This window comes from Alosa pseudoharengus, unplaced genomic scaffold, assembly GCF_046254945.1.
Source record: "Alosa pseudoharengus isolate Yale_2024_CS ecotype anadromous, Long Island Sound unplaced genomic scaffold, YU_APseudo_1.1 YU_APseudo_1.1_scf_18, whole genome shotgun sequence".
Classification (NCBI taxonomy): domain Eukaryota; kingdom Metazoa; phylum Chordata; class Actinopteri; order Clupeiformes; family Clupeidae; genus Alosa; species Alosa pseudoharengus.
This window is the reverse complement of record NW_027468650.1, coordinates 4,039,327-4,054,475: the sequence shown is the minus strand read 5'-3', so window position 1 is coordinate 4,054,475 and position 15,149 is coordinate 4,039,327. Positions and strand designations below refer to the sequence as shown.

Here is a 15,149-nt window from a genome sequence, read left to right as displayed (position 1 = left end):
AAAAGAGTCATTTTCATTTCTCATCAGCACCTCCAGTCTAGAAAAGAGTCATTTTCATTTCTCATCAACACCTCCAGTCTAGAAAAGAGTCATTTTAATTTCTCATCAACACCTCCCTTCTAGTCTAGAAAAGAGTCATTTTCATTTCTCATCAGCACCTCCAGTCTAGAAAAGAGTCATTTTCATTTCTCATCAGCACCTCACTTCCAGTGTAGTGCCTCTTGCCTCTCCTCCTGCCTCTCCTGGAGCAGCATCCATTTGTTGCCATGGGAACCCATGTTATAGCACCCATTCCCTCCTTTTCTCACCCCAGCAGTAAAGTACAACACCCCCCACCCCACCCATCCTACCTTCAACACCCCCCCTCCATTCTTCCCACCTCCTCCTCCTTCCAATAATGGCTGTTCCCCCAACGCACACGTGTGTTTACATTATTGAGCTTGAATTATTCATCCAGTTTTCTTTTGGGTCACATGTGGTGTGGGAGACCAAGTGGAAGTGGATTTGGCTCTTGTTTTTACCACATGGTTTGCTTGGTGGTTTTAGTGTGCACTGGTGTGAACCAGGGGATAACGGCAGGTTGTGAGGGGGAAAGGAGCCTCCAAACTGTGTGCCGCTGCATAATGGCTGCTGTCATTGCTATTGTGAGGGAGGATTGTGTGATGCCTCTCTCCATCCCTGTGTGATGTCTCCTCTGTTGGATAGCTCCTCTCTTGAGCTGTTGCATTCTGGGTGCGTCTCTTTCCAGGGCTACCGGTGCACCCCACACCCCCCATATGGAGCAGTGTCCACAGGTCAGATCACATATAAAGCCCCCTGCTGCCTGTTTCTGCCCCCAATCTAATTACCCCCTGTAATAATGCCCCAGGGCTACTGAAAGCACCTCAGGCCCCTGGGACGATGAACAAGCCTGAAAAGGCTTTAAATGCAATTGTCAGGAGTTCATCCACAGATCATGCTGGGAGCTCCAAAGCGCCAGGCTTCCACTCAAAGATATCTGCCTTCATCAGAGCCTGGACGAGAAACAGGCTTTGATTGCTGTTCATGCAACAGCCAGGACATTCAGCCAGGAGTCTTTGTGGTGCTCTTACTGTTCAGCCGAGCCTGGTCTGCGCCCATGTGGAAGAGAATAGGAGGCTGTCCTCCTCACTGCCTGCCCAGAATGTTCTGTATGTACCGCATGTCGCTGCACTCGCGGGTAATCGTCCCTCGCAGGCTCGGGAGCGTCTGCCTGGCATATGGAAGCTCTATCAGGGGAAAGGCAGTCATATTTATGGGCGAGGTCCTAAATGCGTGCAGCATCCCCGGAGCAGAGCGGGGTCTGGCGTTAATGCATAGTGATCTTAATCATAGCAGGCTAATGGAAAAGGGTGTGGTGGGGTGGGCACGGCACGGCACAGCAGATCTGAGAGAGGGGGAGATCTGCTGCAGTGAGCTCGTATCTTGTATAACTGAGCCTCCGGAGGCAAATTTGTCCTAATACTCCTATGAATTTGCTATGAATGATTAATTTTCTCTGCGCACTGCCAATAGAGCTGAATCATGGAAATCTCCGAGATGGTCAAACACTAATGTGAGTGTTGAGAGTGGTGCCTTAATGCAGAGATAACCTGAATAACAAGCACTGCATACATAAGACTCATAAGTTTAATCTACATGTTTATACATCCAGTACGCGCACTTTATATCCATCTCTTTCTCTTTCCTCTCTCTGTGTTTTCTTTTGTGCCAGTATCTAGCAGCCGTGTGCATTTACATCACGCATATTAATTACAGTCCTCTTTGTGAACACGCTAGCCCATTAATATTTATTACGCGATTGATATCTAAATGGAATAATTAGCACTTGGTGGCGATTGTCTTTGTAGCTCGGCCAAGCTGGAGAAGTAGGCTGCCTGTTCATTTGATCTGCTCGCCATCAAAAGAAAATAGGCCAAACTCCCCTTTAAAACAATATATATATTTCTCTCCGATTGCCCCTGTAGCACTGTGGAGATGGGGACTGGATACAGCCAGACTATGAGAAGCTACTTGAAAGGCATTGAGACAGCAGGAGGAAGCCTGGAGTCAGGTCTAGCACACGGTCTATTTTGGCGTCCGTCCTACGGGATGTGTCCGCTTCACAACCCGGTCACCTCGCTCTGACCCATCATCTGTGTTCCGACTCGCTCTCCTCGAGCCCGTAGGGACTGCTATGCTCACTCACCAGGCCGTGATAACAGCTGTGTGCTCTGCTCAGGAGATTAACATACTGTACTGCACAGACTGCCCTGATCCAGGCACCTCATACAGTTGAGATATGCCTATAGGGTAGTTATGAGACCTATATACTGTAGATTCCATGCCCTAGTGGTGATGTTGTGGTGGTAGCAGAGTTCTAGAAATATCTTGTGTGAGATTGTTTTCTTACCTATCTGTGGACTACAGGGGACCACTGAGTTCAAGTCTGAGTCATCATTAACATCTACTTGGCATGTGTTTCCCTGCAACACTTGTGCTGCGTCATGCATGTGCTCTGTGTTTATGGACAGTCCCTCTGAATATCCCACATTCTACAGCTTTAACATTCCGCATTCTAAAGCTTTAACATTCCACATTCTAAAGCTTTAACATTCCACATTCTACAGCTTTAACATTCCGCATTCTATAGCTTTAAAGTTCCATATTCTACAGCTTTAACATTCCGCATTATATAGCTTTAAAGTTCCACATTCTACAGCTTTAACATTCCACATTCTACAGCTTTAACATTCCGCATTCTACAGCTTTAAAGTTCAAGTTCAAGTTCAAGTTTATTTATATAGCACATTATCATACAAAGAATGTCACTCAATGTGTTTAAAAGAAAAAAAAAGCAGAACAGTAATAATAATAGTAATTAATACAATAAAATAATAAAATAGATCAAGGGGGAAAATAAGACTGAATGAATAGGAGGTAAAATAAAAAATAAAATCAATAAAAAAAAAAAAAATGAAAAACTAATCAGTAACGTTAAATGCAGAATGAAAAACTAAAGTTTTTAGTGTCTTTTTAAAACACTCTATTGTTGGGGAAAATCCCTGGGACTATTAATTCACAAGTTCCAGTAGATCTAAGCTCTCTACCAAGTATATATTGGGGAAACATTTCAGAAAAATATTTGGGGCCAAGTCCATTCAGTGACTTATATACTAGGAGTAGTTGAAATCAATTCTGAAATTAACTGGGAGCCAATGTAAAGATTTAAGAATGGGTGTAATATGATCTCTCTTTTCAGTCTTGGTTAATAGTCTAGCAGCAGCGTTTTGAATTAATTGAATAAATAAAGGGCTTGTGTGCTCTGATGGGGTGCTTCATTTCTCATCTGAATTCCTCATGTGATGTATGTATTCATCGACCTGCACGTCTGTTATTCATCAGACAGAGATCATTTGTCTGGAGAAGGCAGAGCCTCTGCCCACGACGTCCAGATGTACTCATGAGAGGAACAACCGTTTTCAACAACAGACGGGGAAATTGTTCGGCGCTGCGCGGGTGGTCTTTGACTCTCCCACAACGCAGATGAATTTGAGCGATGACATTGAAAGGCCGGGGACTGAGAGATGCCCCAGCAGACCGCAAAAAGGCAAACAGACGAGAGCAAGCATCAAATGAGACATCCTGAGTGGGAGAAAGAAAAGAGAAGCCTGCCATTTTGTGTCTCACTTTGAAAGAGGAAGAAGGGAGGCCCGCACGGTACCTCAGCTCAACAGTCGTGTCCCAGATTGCCAGAGCGTCGTCATCCCCAGGCCCCTGGTACCTCTGAAATAGTGCCTTACTGGGGGAGGAAAGAAGAGGGGGAGCTGGAGAGAGAGACGGAGAGGGGGGAGAACGAGAGAAAGCGAAGAGTTCCACAGAGAGATACACTGTGGCTTTGACGTAGATATGATAGATAGATAGATAGATAAATAGATAGATAGATACTTTATTGATCCTCAAGGGGAAATTCAAGATATCTCTGAGAATCAAATCTGGGAGGCTGGAAATGCTTTTGCTTTGAGGGGCACGGCTGGTAGTCCGTCAGTGGCGGTCAGCCATAATCACTTCACTGGGGACGCAGGACAGAGCCCGAGGGCTGTCTCCGGCTCGCTCTGCGAGGAGAAAAAGATTGCCGTCACATTTAACTTGGTCCCCTTGAGTCCAGCGTGTAAGACAAGCGGGCGATATCAAGGACACCGGCTCAGTTTCAATAAGCAATAATAGCAGCAATGTCCTCTACGTCTTGGGATGAGTGGTTGGGAATAAAAATAGCCCAGTATCTGTGTCTGTGACACGTGTTATTGGTTCCAGTAATGCTCCAGTAAGTTCAAATAATATTCAGTAATCCGATATGGAAGCTGTAGTGCTAGGGGTGTTTTTTTCACTCTGGGATTAATGTCTGCAGTATTTTCTTTTTTTTTCTTCTTTCTGATGGTCTCAGCTCTGCTACATGTATAATTCTTTAGTCGTTGAGATCTCTAAAAATGCCAGTGGGCCAACAGGATTTTTTTTTTTTTTTTGAAGTATATTTTTTGGGCTTTTTTATGCCTTTACTCAGATAGGATAGTGGAGACTGACAGGAAGTAAGTGGGAGAGAGAGTCGGGGTGGGATCCGGAAAGGACCACGGGGCGGGAATCAAACCCGGGTCGCCGGCGTACGGTGCAGGTGCCCCAGCCAGTCGCGCCACTGCTGGGGCCGGCCAACAGGATTTTTATTATTTTTTTCATACATTTATATTCAGTTTAGATCCCTGGAGACCTTTCTTTCTTTCTTTTTTTTTTTTAGTTTTGTGCGATGCGGATTGTTGTTGTTTTTCTGCATTCTCTGTACACAAAGCTGTTTGTTTTTCAAGAGTAAAGTGTTCACTGTTGCCCCGTGGCTTTTGCGGTCTTTGCGGCCGCCTGCTCTTTTGTGCGGTGAGCAAGTGTGTGAGAAGTGTGTTTGATGCAGCCGTGTCGATGGAGCGAGTGTGCGAGAAGTGTGTTTGATGCAGCCGTGTCGATGGAGCGAGTGTGTGAGGAGTGTGTTTGATGCTGCCGTGTCGGGCTGACTCCCCTAGACTGTGCGGCTGTCTGAGCTGGCAGCAGAAGCGTCTTTTGTTTTGCTGTCTGCTGGGACTGTGTTGTGTTTACAGTGTGTGAATGTGTGTGTGTGTGTGTGTGTGTGGATGTGTGGTGTGTGTGTGTGTGGATTGTGTCTGTGTGTGGAGTGTGTGTGTGTGGATGTGTGTTTGTGTGTGTGTGGATGTGTGGTGTGTGTGTGTGTGTGTGTGTGTGTGTGTGTGTGTGTGTGTGTGTGTGTGTGTGTGTGTGTGGATGTGTGTGTGTGGGGGGGGGGGGGGTGTATAAGGAGAACAGAGGGGGGAGAAAAAACAGCCAGGTGTAATAAAATGCTGATGAAGAAGACTTTATTTGATTCTCTGGATGGCAGGTGTCCATTAGTAGGAGCTAATATTCCTGTCCCGTTCATCATTACGTACATATGTATTTTTAGGTTTATTTCACAACTCTCTGATTTTGTATTTGTGCTGTTTACATAATGAGGAACAATTGGGTCAGAATGAACATTATATTTTGTTCCACTTTCAGTAAACAGAATCATAATATTTGACCAAATTCATCACCATAGGCTTATTTTCACACATGCAACTTTTGGTCGTCTGAGATTTACGCTAAGAAGATTTTGATGTGTTGATTTGCTGACTCTTAATCCTCTCACTTGTGTTTCTCTCTCTCTCTCTCCCTCTCTCTATCTCTCTATCTCTCTCTCTCTCTCTCTCTCTCTCTCTCTCTCTCTCTCTCTATCTCTGTAGAAACTGGCAAGATCGACCCGGTCCTGATTGAGAAGTACAACACGCCGGGCTTTGTGGGCTGTCTGTCTCGAGTGCAGTTCAACAGCATCGCTCCTCTGAAGGCAGCGTTGAGGTCCCGCGATCCCGCGCCCGTCTCCCACCTGGGCAAGCTTGTCGAGTCCAACTGCGGTGCGTCCCCCCTCACCATCCCACCGATGTCCGCCGCAACAGACCCCTGGCATGTGGACGGAGGTAAGAGCATCACCAGAAAAGGTCTTACCAAAGGTATCTATTATAGATAGAAAAGGTAAAAGGTCTTACCAAAAGTATCTATTATAGATAGAAAAGGTCTTACCAAAAGTATCTATTATAGATAGAAAAGGTCTTACCAAAGGTAGATAGAAAAGGTCTTACCAAAGGTAGAAAAGGTCTTACCAAAAGTATCTATTATAGATAGAAGGCTGTTGAGAACACAGTAGGTGTGAGCTCTACAAGCCTTCAGTGAGGGAAATCAGAATTATTTACAGGCTTTGACAGTAAAGTAAACAAGTAGATATAAAAACACAATCAAGTACTTAAAAATGCAATGTTATTTTGATGTTATACGTAGATTTAGAATTATGGAATATATATTTGTTATATTTATGTCATAATTGTATAAAAGACTTTCTGAATTAAATTATAGGTCTTAGAAGATTCAGAGATACAGAGATTGCTCTAATATTTCCCTTGTGGGCAATAACACAAGCCACTAACTATTGCTGATGCTGCGTCTGCAGCTGGAATCAGAACGGCGTGCAGTACAGAGATGCTCTTTGCTCACTCTGCAGCCTTTAGTATTAGCAGGAGGGCTTGAACTTGAGTGGCATTTTCAACAGAAGATTTACAGTCATTGTCTCAGAATTAGTTTTTTTGGTCAAAATAAAACACATTTACAAACTACAAAGTATGCTTTGTCATGCTTTTCGTGTGGCTGCAGAACCAATCAGAGGACTGTCAGCATGTGTATGTATGCCATACTCAGTGTACAGGGAATAAATGAGTGGTCAGAGTGATAAAACAAGAGCTCAGCATTTCCCCTCTTTCTATGAAATGTAGCTTATGCCACTGCACTGTTAGTGACTGTTAGAGATGGATCACTGCATCACATCAGATTACTGGCAGCCAGCTGGTGTGTGTGTGTGTGGGTGTGTCTGTGTGCACGTCTGTGTGTGTGTGTGTGTGTGTGTGTGTGCGTGTGGGTGTGTGTGTGGGCGCATTTATGTGTGCGTGTGTGTGCCTGCGTGCATAAAATGTGATGTACTGGCACAGCTTGAGGCCCTGTGCATATTGAGGTGACAGAGTAGGAAGCGGACCCTGTCTGATCTCTCTAACAGCTATAGCCTACAAACCTGTCAGAATATGAACACGGTTACTTCAATCCATTCAACATGACAGGGTGGGTCTCATTCCTCATCTATTTACAGTGACATGTGTCTGTGGTGATGAAACCGTAAAAGTGCTTCGTGTTATTTGCAACACTTCTCAATCATGTCATTTGCAACACTTCTCAACAGGTCCTGGCTTCCCGTTTAACGAAGAGAGGGTCATACCAGATGCAGTCAACAGAAACTCTGCAATAATCGGAGGTTAGTAACAAAGGATGAGCTATAACAAATAAAACAAACTCTGCAATAATCGGAGGTTAGTACAGTAACAAAGGATGAGCTATAACAAATAAAACAGAAACTCAGCAATAATCGGAGGTTAGTAACAAAGGATGTACTATAAAGAATAAAACAGAAACTCAGCAATAATCGGAGATTAGTAACAAAGGATGTACTTTAAAAAACTAATCAGTGCATCATTAAAATCCTCCACCATACAACGTATGAGAAACAAAATTACATTCTAAAAAATGTCATGTGGTAAGATGTGGATATTATGCCACTAGTTACTGATCAATTCTCATACATGTGTGCATGTGGAATATGAAACTGTTTTTAGAGGCTTTATGGAGAAAATTTGTTTGTGTACTGGATGCACTTTTGTTATGGTATATTATTTCATATATTAATTCTATGATGTTTTATGGTGATAGTATATTTTTACTACCATATTTCTCTTAAGACTCAATCAGGACGATGCAAGATCAGGATCCAGGCTTTATTCTTTTCAATGAGGGTCCAGTGGCCCTCAAGGGAAAGGGAGTACATGTTTGTTTCACCCCATCATGGATTTCACCAGATTCTCAGTATTCTCTGACTTCTCTGACTACACAGAAACAGTCTACCAAATTTAAGTTACACACAAAGAGAAGGAGTGACCTACTAGTATGAATATGCAAGGTAAAGGTGTGGTGTGTGGGGGATGTGGCCTTTTGGCCAGCTTCTATTGTCTTTTAATCAAAAATACCCCCTTTCCTGGGAAGTCCTTCAGAGGCCTGGACACATGCTGTTCTACAAACATTAACATTTCACACCTGGTGATAGGCAAAAAGGCTTCTAGACAAGCTTTCATTGAATTCAAGGATAAACAATGGATACACTGCATACAGACCAAAGACACACACAGGGTACACATGGGTACAAAATCACAGATGACCATAAGAAGTACGCAGTATGTACATTTACAGAAATGAGGCTGATTCACAACACTTTCAATGGTATGTTATATAGCTTTGTAGCAAACAGGACATTGTTCCCTAAAGGCGCCAGCTGCAGCATGTGGTGATTCATTCCCCATATTCCTTGTGCAGGTATCATCGCCGTGGTGATATTCACTGTGCTCTGCACGTTGGTGTTCCTGATTCGCTACATGTTCCGCCATAAGGGGACCTACCACACCAATGAGGCAAAGGGGGCGGAGTCGTCCGAGTCCGCCGACGCAGCCATCATCGGAACCGAGCCGCCGTTCACAGAGACCATTGAGGAGAGCAAGAAGGAATGGTTCATCTGAGGGAGTGCCGCAGACCGCGCCTGCCCGCACTAAGCGCCACTGGTCCTGCATCGCTCTGAGTAGCCACACGTGACCGAGGGGGGAGGGTAGGGGGCTGGGATCTCATGCTGTTCTGCTCAGAGATTCTGTACATAGTGACTGGCTTGTCTCCGATTTCTATTGTGTTTGGGAATTTGAGGACATCTTTGAATATTTACTCTCTGGATCAATCATGCCATTTTTGTTTTGTACACTGATCGGCCAAATCCCGTCTTGCAGTGACTGAGACCCATAAACGTGCTTTTGTTTTGCTTTTGCTTTGTTTTCATTGCCCATCCACTTTTTTACATGTCTTCTTTAAGCATCCAATTTTTTTTTGTTTTGAAAACTTTACTTCTGGAAAGACAATGGCAAATTGTCAGCGCAAATGTTTTATCTTGGTTTAAATTATATTAGGTACAGAATGTTTCTTTTTGTAAACTGACATTGGATTGTATCTCCACCATTATTTCAATCTGTACTGAGAGGAACAAAAAAATGGCGTGCAGAGAACATCTCGTGGAGCGTGGAGAGACCACACTCTGCCATGCTGCTTAGAGCAGGTCAGATGTTAAACATGTTGCAACTTTGCCATCTACACTTGTGGTGCCAAACTCCCCAGTCTTATGCGCTTACTTTGTGAAGCTCGTAGGAGTTTTGAAAAACCTCTGAACTTAATACATTCAAAATGGATAGTGAACATGTGCTGTACGTTTGGCACTGGGTGCAGCTTAAGGAGACTCTGAAATTGTCCACAAATCAGAATTTTATGGAGTAATAATGTGTTAAATGGCTTTATCCATTGTGCCTTGTGGATTTAGCCACTTAGCCTTCTATTTAAGCAGTATTACACTATACAGAAGTTAAAGCAAAGGGAGAAATTCATGAGTCTAAAGTAGTTTAATTTCCGTGTAGGACATTTTGTGTTTTTTTTTATTTTCTTTTTGGTCAGTTGTGCTTCACTAGGCCCTCTCATTGGCATGACTCCAACTATTTGAGTTTAGGTTTGAGGTTTTAGGGGTTTCTTTGTATTATTACATTACATGTTAACCGCATCATCATATTATCATTTCTGCCATTATAACACAGTGATTTCATCTGATCACAATGCCATTTTTGTTTTCTCATTTCTGTGGTCTCATTGTCACAGGGTTTTTTTGTGTATTACGGCAAAGTATTATGTTCCCCTTCCCCAAGTGGTTGCAAACGAAGCACGACATGTAAACAAGAGCACCACATGTAAACAAGAGCCTGCTGTCTGGACGAGTGAGCACATCACCCCCCTGGATGTGTTCACACACGATAAAGCCACTTCTGTGCCTGCAATGTGCAACGTCACCAGGAGAAACAGACTGGCAGCAAAAAAAAAAAAGACTTGAGAAAGTCACGATTGTCTGAAGCAAAGTAAGAATGTGTTACAATTTTATTGCATTTATTTGAATTATGAACAATTGTTGTTTTAATCATGACTTTTTGAGTTTTGTTGTTGATGTCGGAGGCATTTCTGGGAAGACGTTGGCTAAAGGAAAGCATCAGCATGGGTTGGATTTGAAGGTGAAGCATCAGGTGAGACTTCTAATGGTGAAATGGATTGTGCAAAAGTGACAAAACTCACTGGCCTGGTGGCTTCTGTTCTAAAGGCAGAATGGGTGAGAACCCAGAATAAGAATACTTCTCTTTTGCACAGTGACGAGGTGTGTCGTGAGGTCTTGTATGTTTAGTTCTCAGTGTATAAAAGGCTCGATTAGGTTTGACATGTGCCTCACCTTTGTATGCATTTTCTTTTGTATTCCTCCTAAGAAACAGTGATGGTTTTCTTCTGACTCATTTATTCTCACAATATTCTCTACATCCCTGCAAATCACCCCCAAAATGAATAAATAATAATCCACAAAAACGGCTGCACACCAACTTGAAGTGATTCTCAAAAGACCTTGATGCACCATGGGAAATGTAGTCAACATGTGAACGTGGAACTAGCTGTTACATTGATTTTTGCTGACCATGTAAGCAATCACATTTGCTTAGACCAGTGGATCGTTTGTAGGCTATGTTAATGTGCTAAAAGTATCAGTAAGTATATCAGTTAGTATGATTTACCACTAGCTGTCATGAAGGAATTTTGGAGCTGAAGAGTTTGGGGGGAATGTAGCAAACGTATTTGCATGTCACAACAACCCATTTGGTTTTATCGGACATTCCACTATAAACTTTGTATTATCCTTACCATCCCTCGGCAACATGTCCTCACCATCACAAAACATAAACACGCTGTATACAGCTACAATGATATTGTTTTGTACAGTGATACTGTAGGTAAACCATGCGTTTTGTTTCACAATAAATATGATATATATATATTTTTATGAAGATATTTTATAGATGACCTAGCCATTGTCTGTGTTCCATTCGTTTGTGATTCAGGAGTGTGTTGGATGTTGGCAAAGCTTGTTTTCCCAGTTAGTACTGATGGATGCCGTATTACATGTGTGTTTTGGTGGAGAAACATAACGCTTTGAGAACTGTGCTGTTGTAACATTTTCCTTTTTTTTGATTGCCCGGTTCTATTCGGTTCTATTGATCGCTATCAGAACCATATTTTAAAGATGAAACTCTTTAAAAAAGAGCATTCTTTCTGGGCCTTCGTGTGACTGAGATAAAGCCCAGAGAGACGGAGACAGTGTTCCCTTTTTCACTTGCACTTCTATAGAGGAAAACATTTGTTTGTTTGTTTACCTGTCTGTTTTGTTTGTTTGCCTGTCTGTTTGTTTATATCAGTTGTCATTCCATTCCCAGAGCATAAGACTAAAGGTCAGGCTACATGAGAGTCTACTGTCCCAATACGATCTTCAGTGCTACATAGTGATAAACTTCACATAAAGCTTGAATATACAGAATATAAAGCTTCTATTCTTTTTACATTCTGCTCATACATTTTTATGATGAAATGTGGCACATTGCTCTCTTTGAGTTGAAGCAGCATGGCCCATTGTGTGTGAATTGTATATACTGGTAATGTAAACAGCTGTGGAATATCATATCTGTATTTATTATTGGGGATGTATTTTTTAAATATTTGCTATTATGACAAGTTGGGGAAATAACAGTTTAACACTTTTTTATATTTAGTGCAATTCCGTTATTGACTGGCTGTGTTTGAGTTTACTCTTCCATGATGTGAGGGACCTGATTAATGAAACAAGGGAATTTAATATGCGTATGTGCTTCTTTTTATGAGACGGGGTTAAAATGTACTTATGAACCTGTCACTGACATTATATGACATTGTTTGTGAGCTACTCTGAGGTGCTCAGATGTGAGGTCTATAGATCAAAAGGAACCACTGTCTCCTGAGGCGAGATTTAAGGGTTGTGTCTGTATCATTCCACTTACAATTCCTTTTTGATAACATGTCATCTGTCAAGCCTTATTTGCAGTATGTTTTGTGATATGGTATAAAGTTACAACATTAAAGAGCCTTGCCATGATTTACTCTGCTTGGTATATTTATTTACTTGTTCATCAAAATTCAACAGTCAAATGTGTGTGTGTGTGTGTGTGTGGGGGGGGGGGGGGGGGGTGTATAAGGAGAACAGAGGGAGGAGAAAAATCAGCCATGTGTAATAAAATGCTGATGAAGAAGACTTTATTTGTTATTTGATTCTCTGGATGGCAGGTGTCCAGTAGGAGCTAATATTCTTGTCCCGTTGTTCATCATTACATACATATGTATTTTTAGGTTTACTCTGTTTCACAACTCTCTGATTTTGTATTTGTGCTGTTTACATAATGAGGAACAATCGGGTCATATTGAACATTATATTTTGTGTTGATTTTTTATCACTTTAACGGCAAAGCAGAGATGTGTCTGTAGACCACCACAGTTGGCTACACAGTGGATTACTTCAGTTTCTCTTGTTGTGATACGCTGCCCCCGTGTGCTACCAATTGGTACTGCATGTAGGCCTACATCCTCATCCTCTTGAATAGCCCAGCTGAGAGGTTGCAACCAGACCTAAGGCTCCACAGTTCTGACTAAGGAAGCAACTGGAGGACCATCACTGAATATGAAAAATAGGGATTCCGACCAGTAAAACTGGTCAGGGACCACCAGCAATGCCTTCACAGACCACCAGTGGGCTGTTGATCTCTAGATGAAAATCCCTGGCCCATATCCTTACATCAATATATGCATATGGTTCCAATTTAAGCTGTTCTGCAGTCCACTTTGCTCACCTTAGTGTAGTATGCAAGTGTTTTAGTTTCTGTACTCATATGACACAGGACCTGCAATAGGGCCTACTTGAATGTGGATGCCATTGGCCTAACATCTATAGAATGATGCTTAAAATTAGCATAGGCTATCTTTAACATGCTCACAAAAAGCAATCATGCATGCAATGCAACCTTAGTAATAATTATACAATTTATTTGTCATAGCACTTTTCAAGCACAGTGCACAAAGTGCTTAAGGTTACAACAAAGGTTATCTAACCTGAATGGTTTGACACATCTGGGATGCACTTAAGACTGTTTTGGTCTAGTTTTGTTTAAATACAGCTGAATTACTACATCACTCACAGAATCAAGAAGGCTCAACATAGACTCTTCTTCTTTAGGCACCTGAAGAAGTTTCATGTAACATCGGCTTGTGCATTTCTACAAAGCCATCATAGAGCCGTCACTGTCTGGTATGGGAGTTCAGACAGTCGCATCAAAAGGAAATGATAGAGAGTTCACTAAAGCCTCTGACATAATTGGTTGTCACCTCCTCCTAGTCCACGCTCTGTACTCTGAGCACACCTTAAACCGCGCTTCCAAAATAATCAAAGATCCCTCTCATCCAAACCATCGTTTGTTCCAGCTTCTCCCCTCTGGAAGATGCTACAGGTCCATAAGAACTGAAACCACACATTTAAAAAACAGCTTCTTCCCTTCATCAGTCAGACTCCTGAACATTAAAACACTGATCTTAACAATTTATTTATTTATTACTTCTTGTTTTGTTTTGCTTTCTTTTTCCACTTTTCTGGATCTATCTATCTATCTATGTATCTATCTATCTATGTATCTATCTAGCTATGTATGTATGTATGTATCTATCTATCTAGCTATGTATCTATCTATCTATCTATCTATCTAGCTATGTATCTATCTATCTAGCTATGTATCTATCTAGCTATGTATTCATGGGTTTCATCGGGTCCCTTTCCACAGGTGTATAAAATCAAGCATCTTGATTATCAATGCAGACTGCATGGTGCTTGATTAATACACCTGTGGAAAGGGACCTGATGAAACCCATGAATATATCTATCTATCTAGCTATGTATCTATCTATCTATCTATCTATCTATCTATGTATGTATCTATCTATCTATGTATGTATGTATCTATCTAGCTATGTATCTATCCATCTCTATCTATCTATCTATCTATCTATCTAGCTAGCTAGCTATGTATCTATCTATCTATCTATCTAGCTATGTATCTATCTATCTATCTAGCTATGTATCTATCTATCTATGTATCTATCTATCTATCTATCTATCTATCTATCTATCTATCTAGCTATATATCTATCTATCTATCTATCTAGCTATGTATGTATGTATGTATCTATCTATCTATCTAGCTATGTATCTATCTATCTATCTAGCTATCTATCTAGCTATGTATCTATCTATCTAGCTATGTATGTATCTATAGCTATCTATCTAGCTATCTATCTATCTATCTATCTATCTATCTATCTATCTATCTAGCTATGTAAGTATCTATCTATCTATCTATCTATCTAGCTAGCTAGCTAGCTAGCTATGTATCTAGCTATCTAGCTATGTATCTATCTAGCTATCTATCTATCTATCTAGCTAGCAGCGGTCCCCAACCACCGGGCCGCGGCCCGGACATTCCTAACCGGGCTGTAGCCTATGACATGAGTTTACAGTTTTTCTCATTCGCTTTGGTGCTATTCTCACATCACTATTAACATTTGCACAGCAGTTAGTGCATTTCTCAAAACAATTAGTGCAAACTGCAAAACCTAGTGGATGACCTGCAAAAGCACGTCACTTGCTCAAAATGGATAGTCCATTCCTCAAAAGCACGAATTCATGTCAATGAAACTGTCAGTGTCATCAAAATGAGAAGTCTTGACACCATCGTTTATGAACAAGATAGTCAAATGGCTTTGTCATGTTTTCATTATGACAGTTCTCTCAAAAGGGCAGAAAAAAAGGTGACACTACCTGAACATGCTCAAGACAGCACTATACACTACTTGTACAGCCATTTGAAAACTACAGTAAAGTTACACATTGCTGTAGTTAGGGGAGTAAGTGAGTACAAGACACTGAATACGTACATTTTTACTGTATGCTCTTTGCAATTCTACAGCAT

At 41.6% G+C, this 15,149-nt stretch overlaps 1 protein-coding gene across 1 annotated transcript in view; it reads left to right on the top strand.

Annotated features, from left to right (window-relative positions):
* The window catches only part of cntnap2a (contactin associated protein 2a), a 233,628-nt gene extending 224,400 nt beyond the window's left edge, over nt 1–9,228 (top strand). The window contains exons 23-25 of the mRNA XM_076291413.1: nt 5,814–6,044; nt 7,349–7,420; nt 8,530–9,228. Of these exons, the coding sequence (XP_076147528.1) occupies nt 5,814–6,044; nt 7,349–7,420; nt 8,530–8,729 (503 nt within the window). The 3' untranslated portion in view covers nt 8,730–9,228. The remainder of the gene's footprint in view (nt 1–5,813; nt 6,045–7,348; nt 7,421–8,529) is intronic.
* Nucleotides 9,229–15,149: the final 5,921 nt, after the last annotated feature.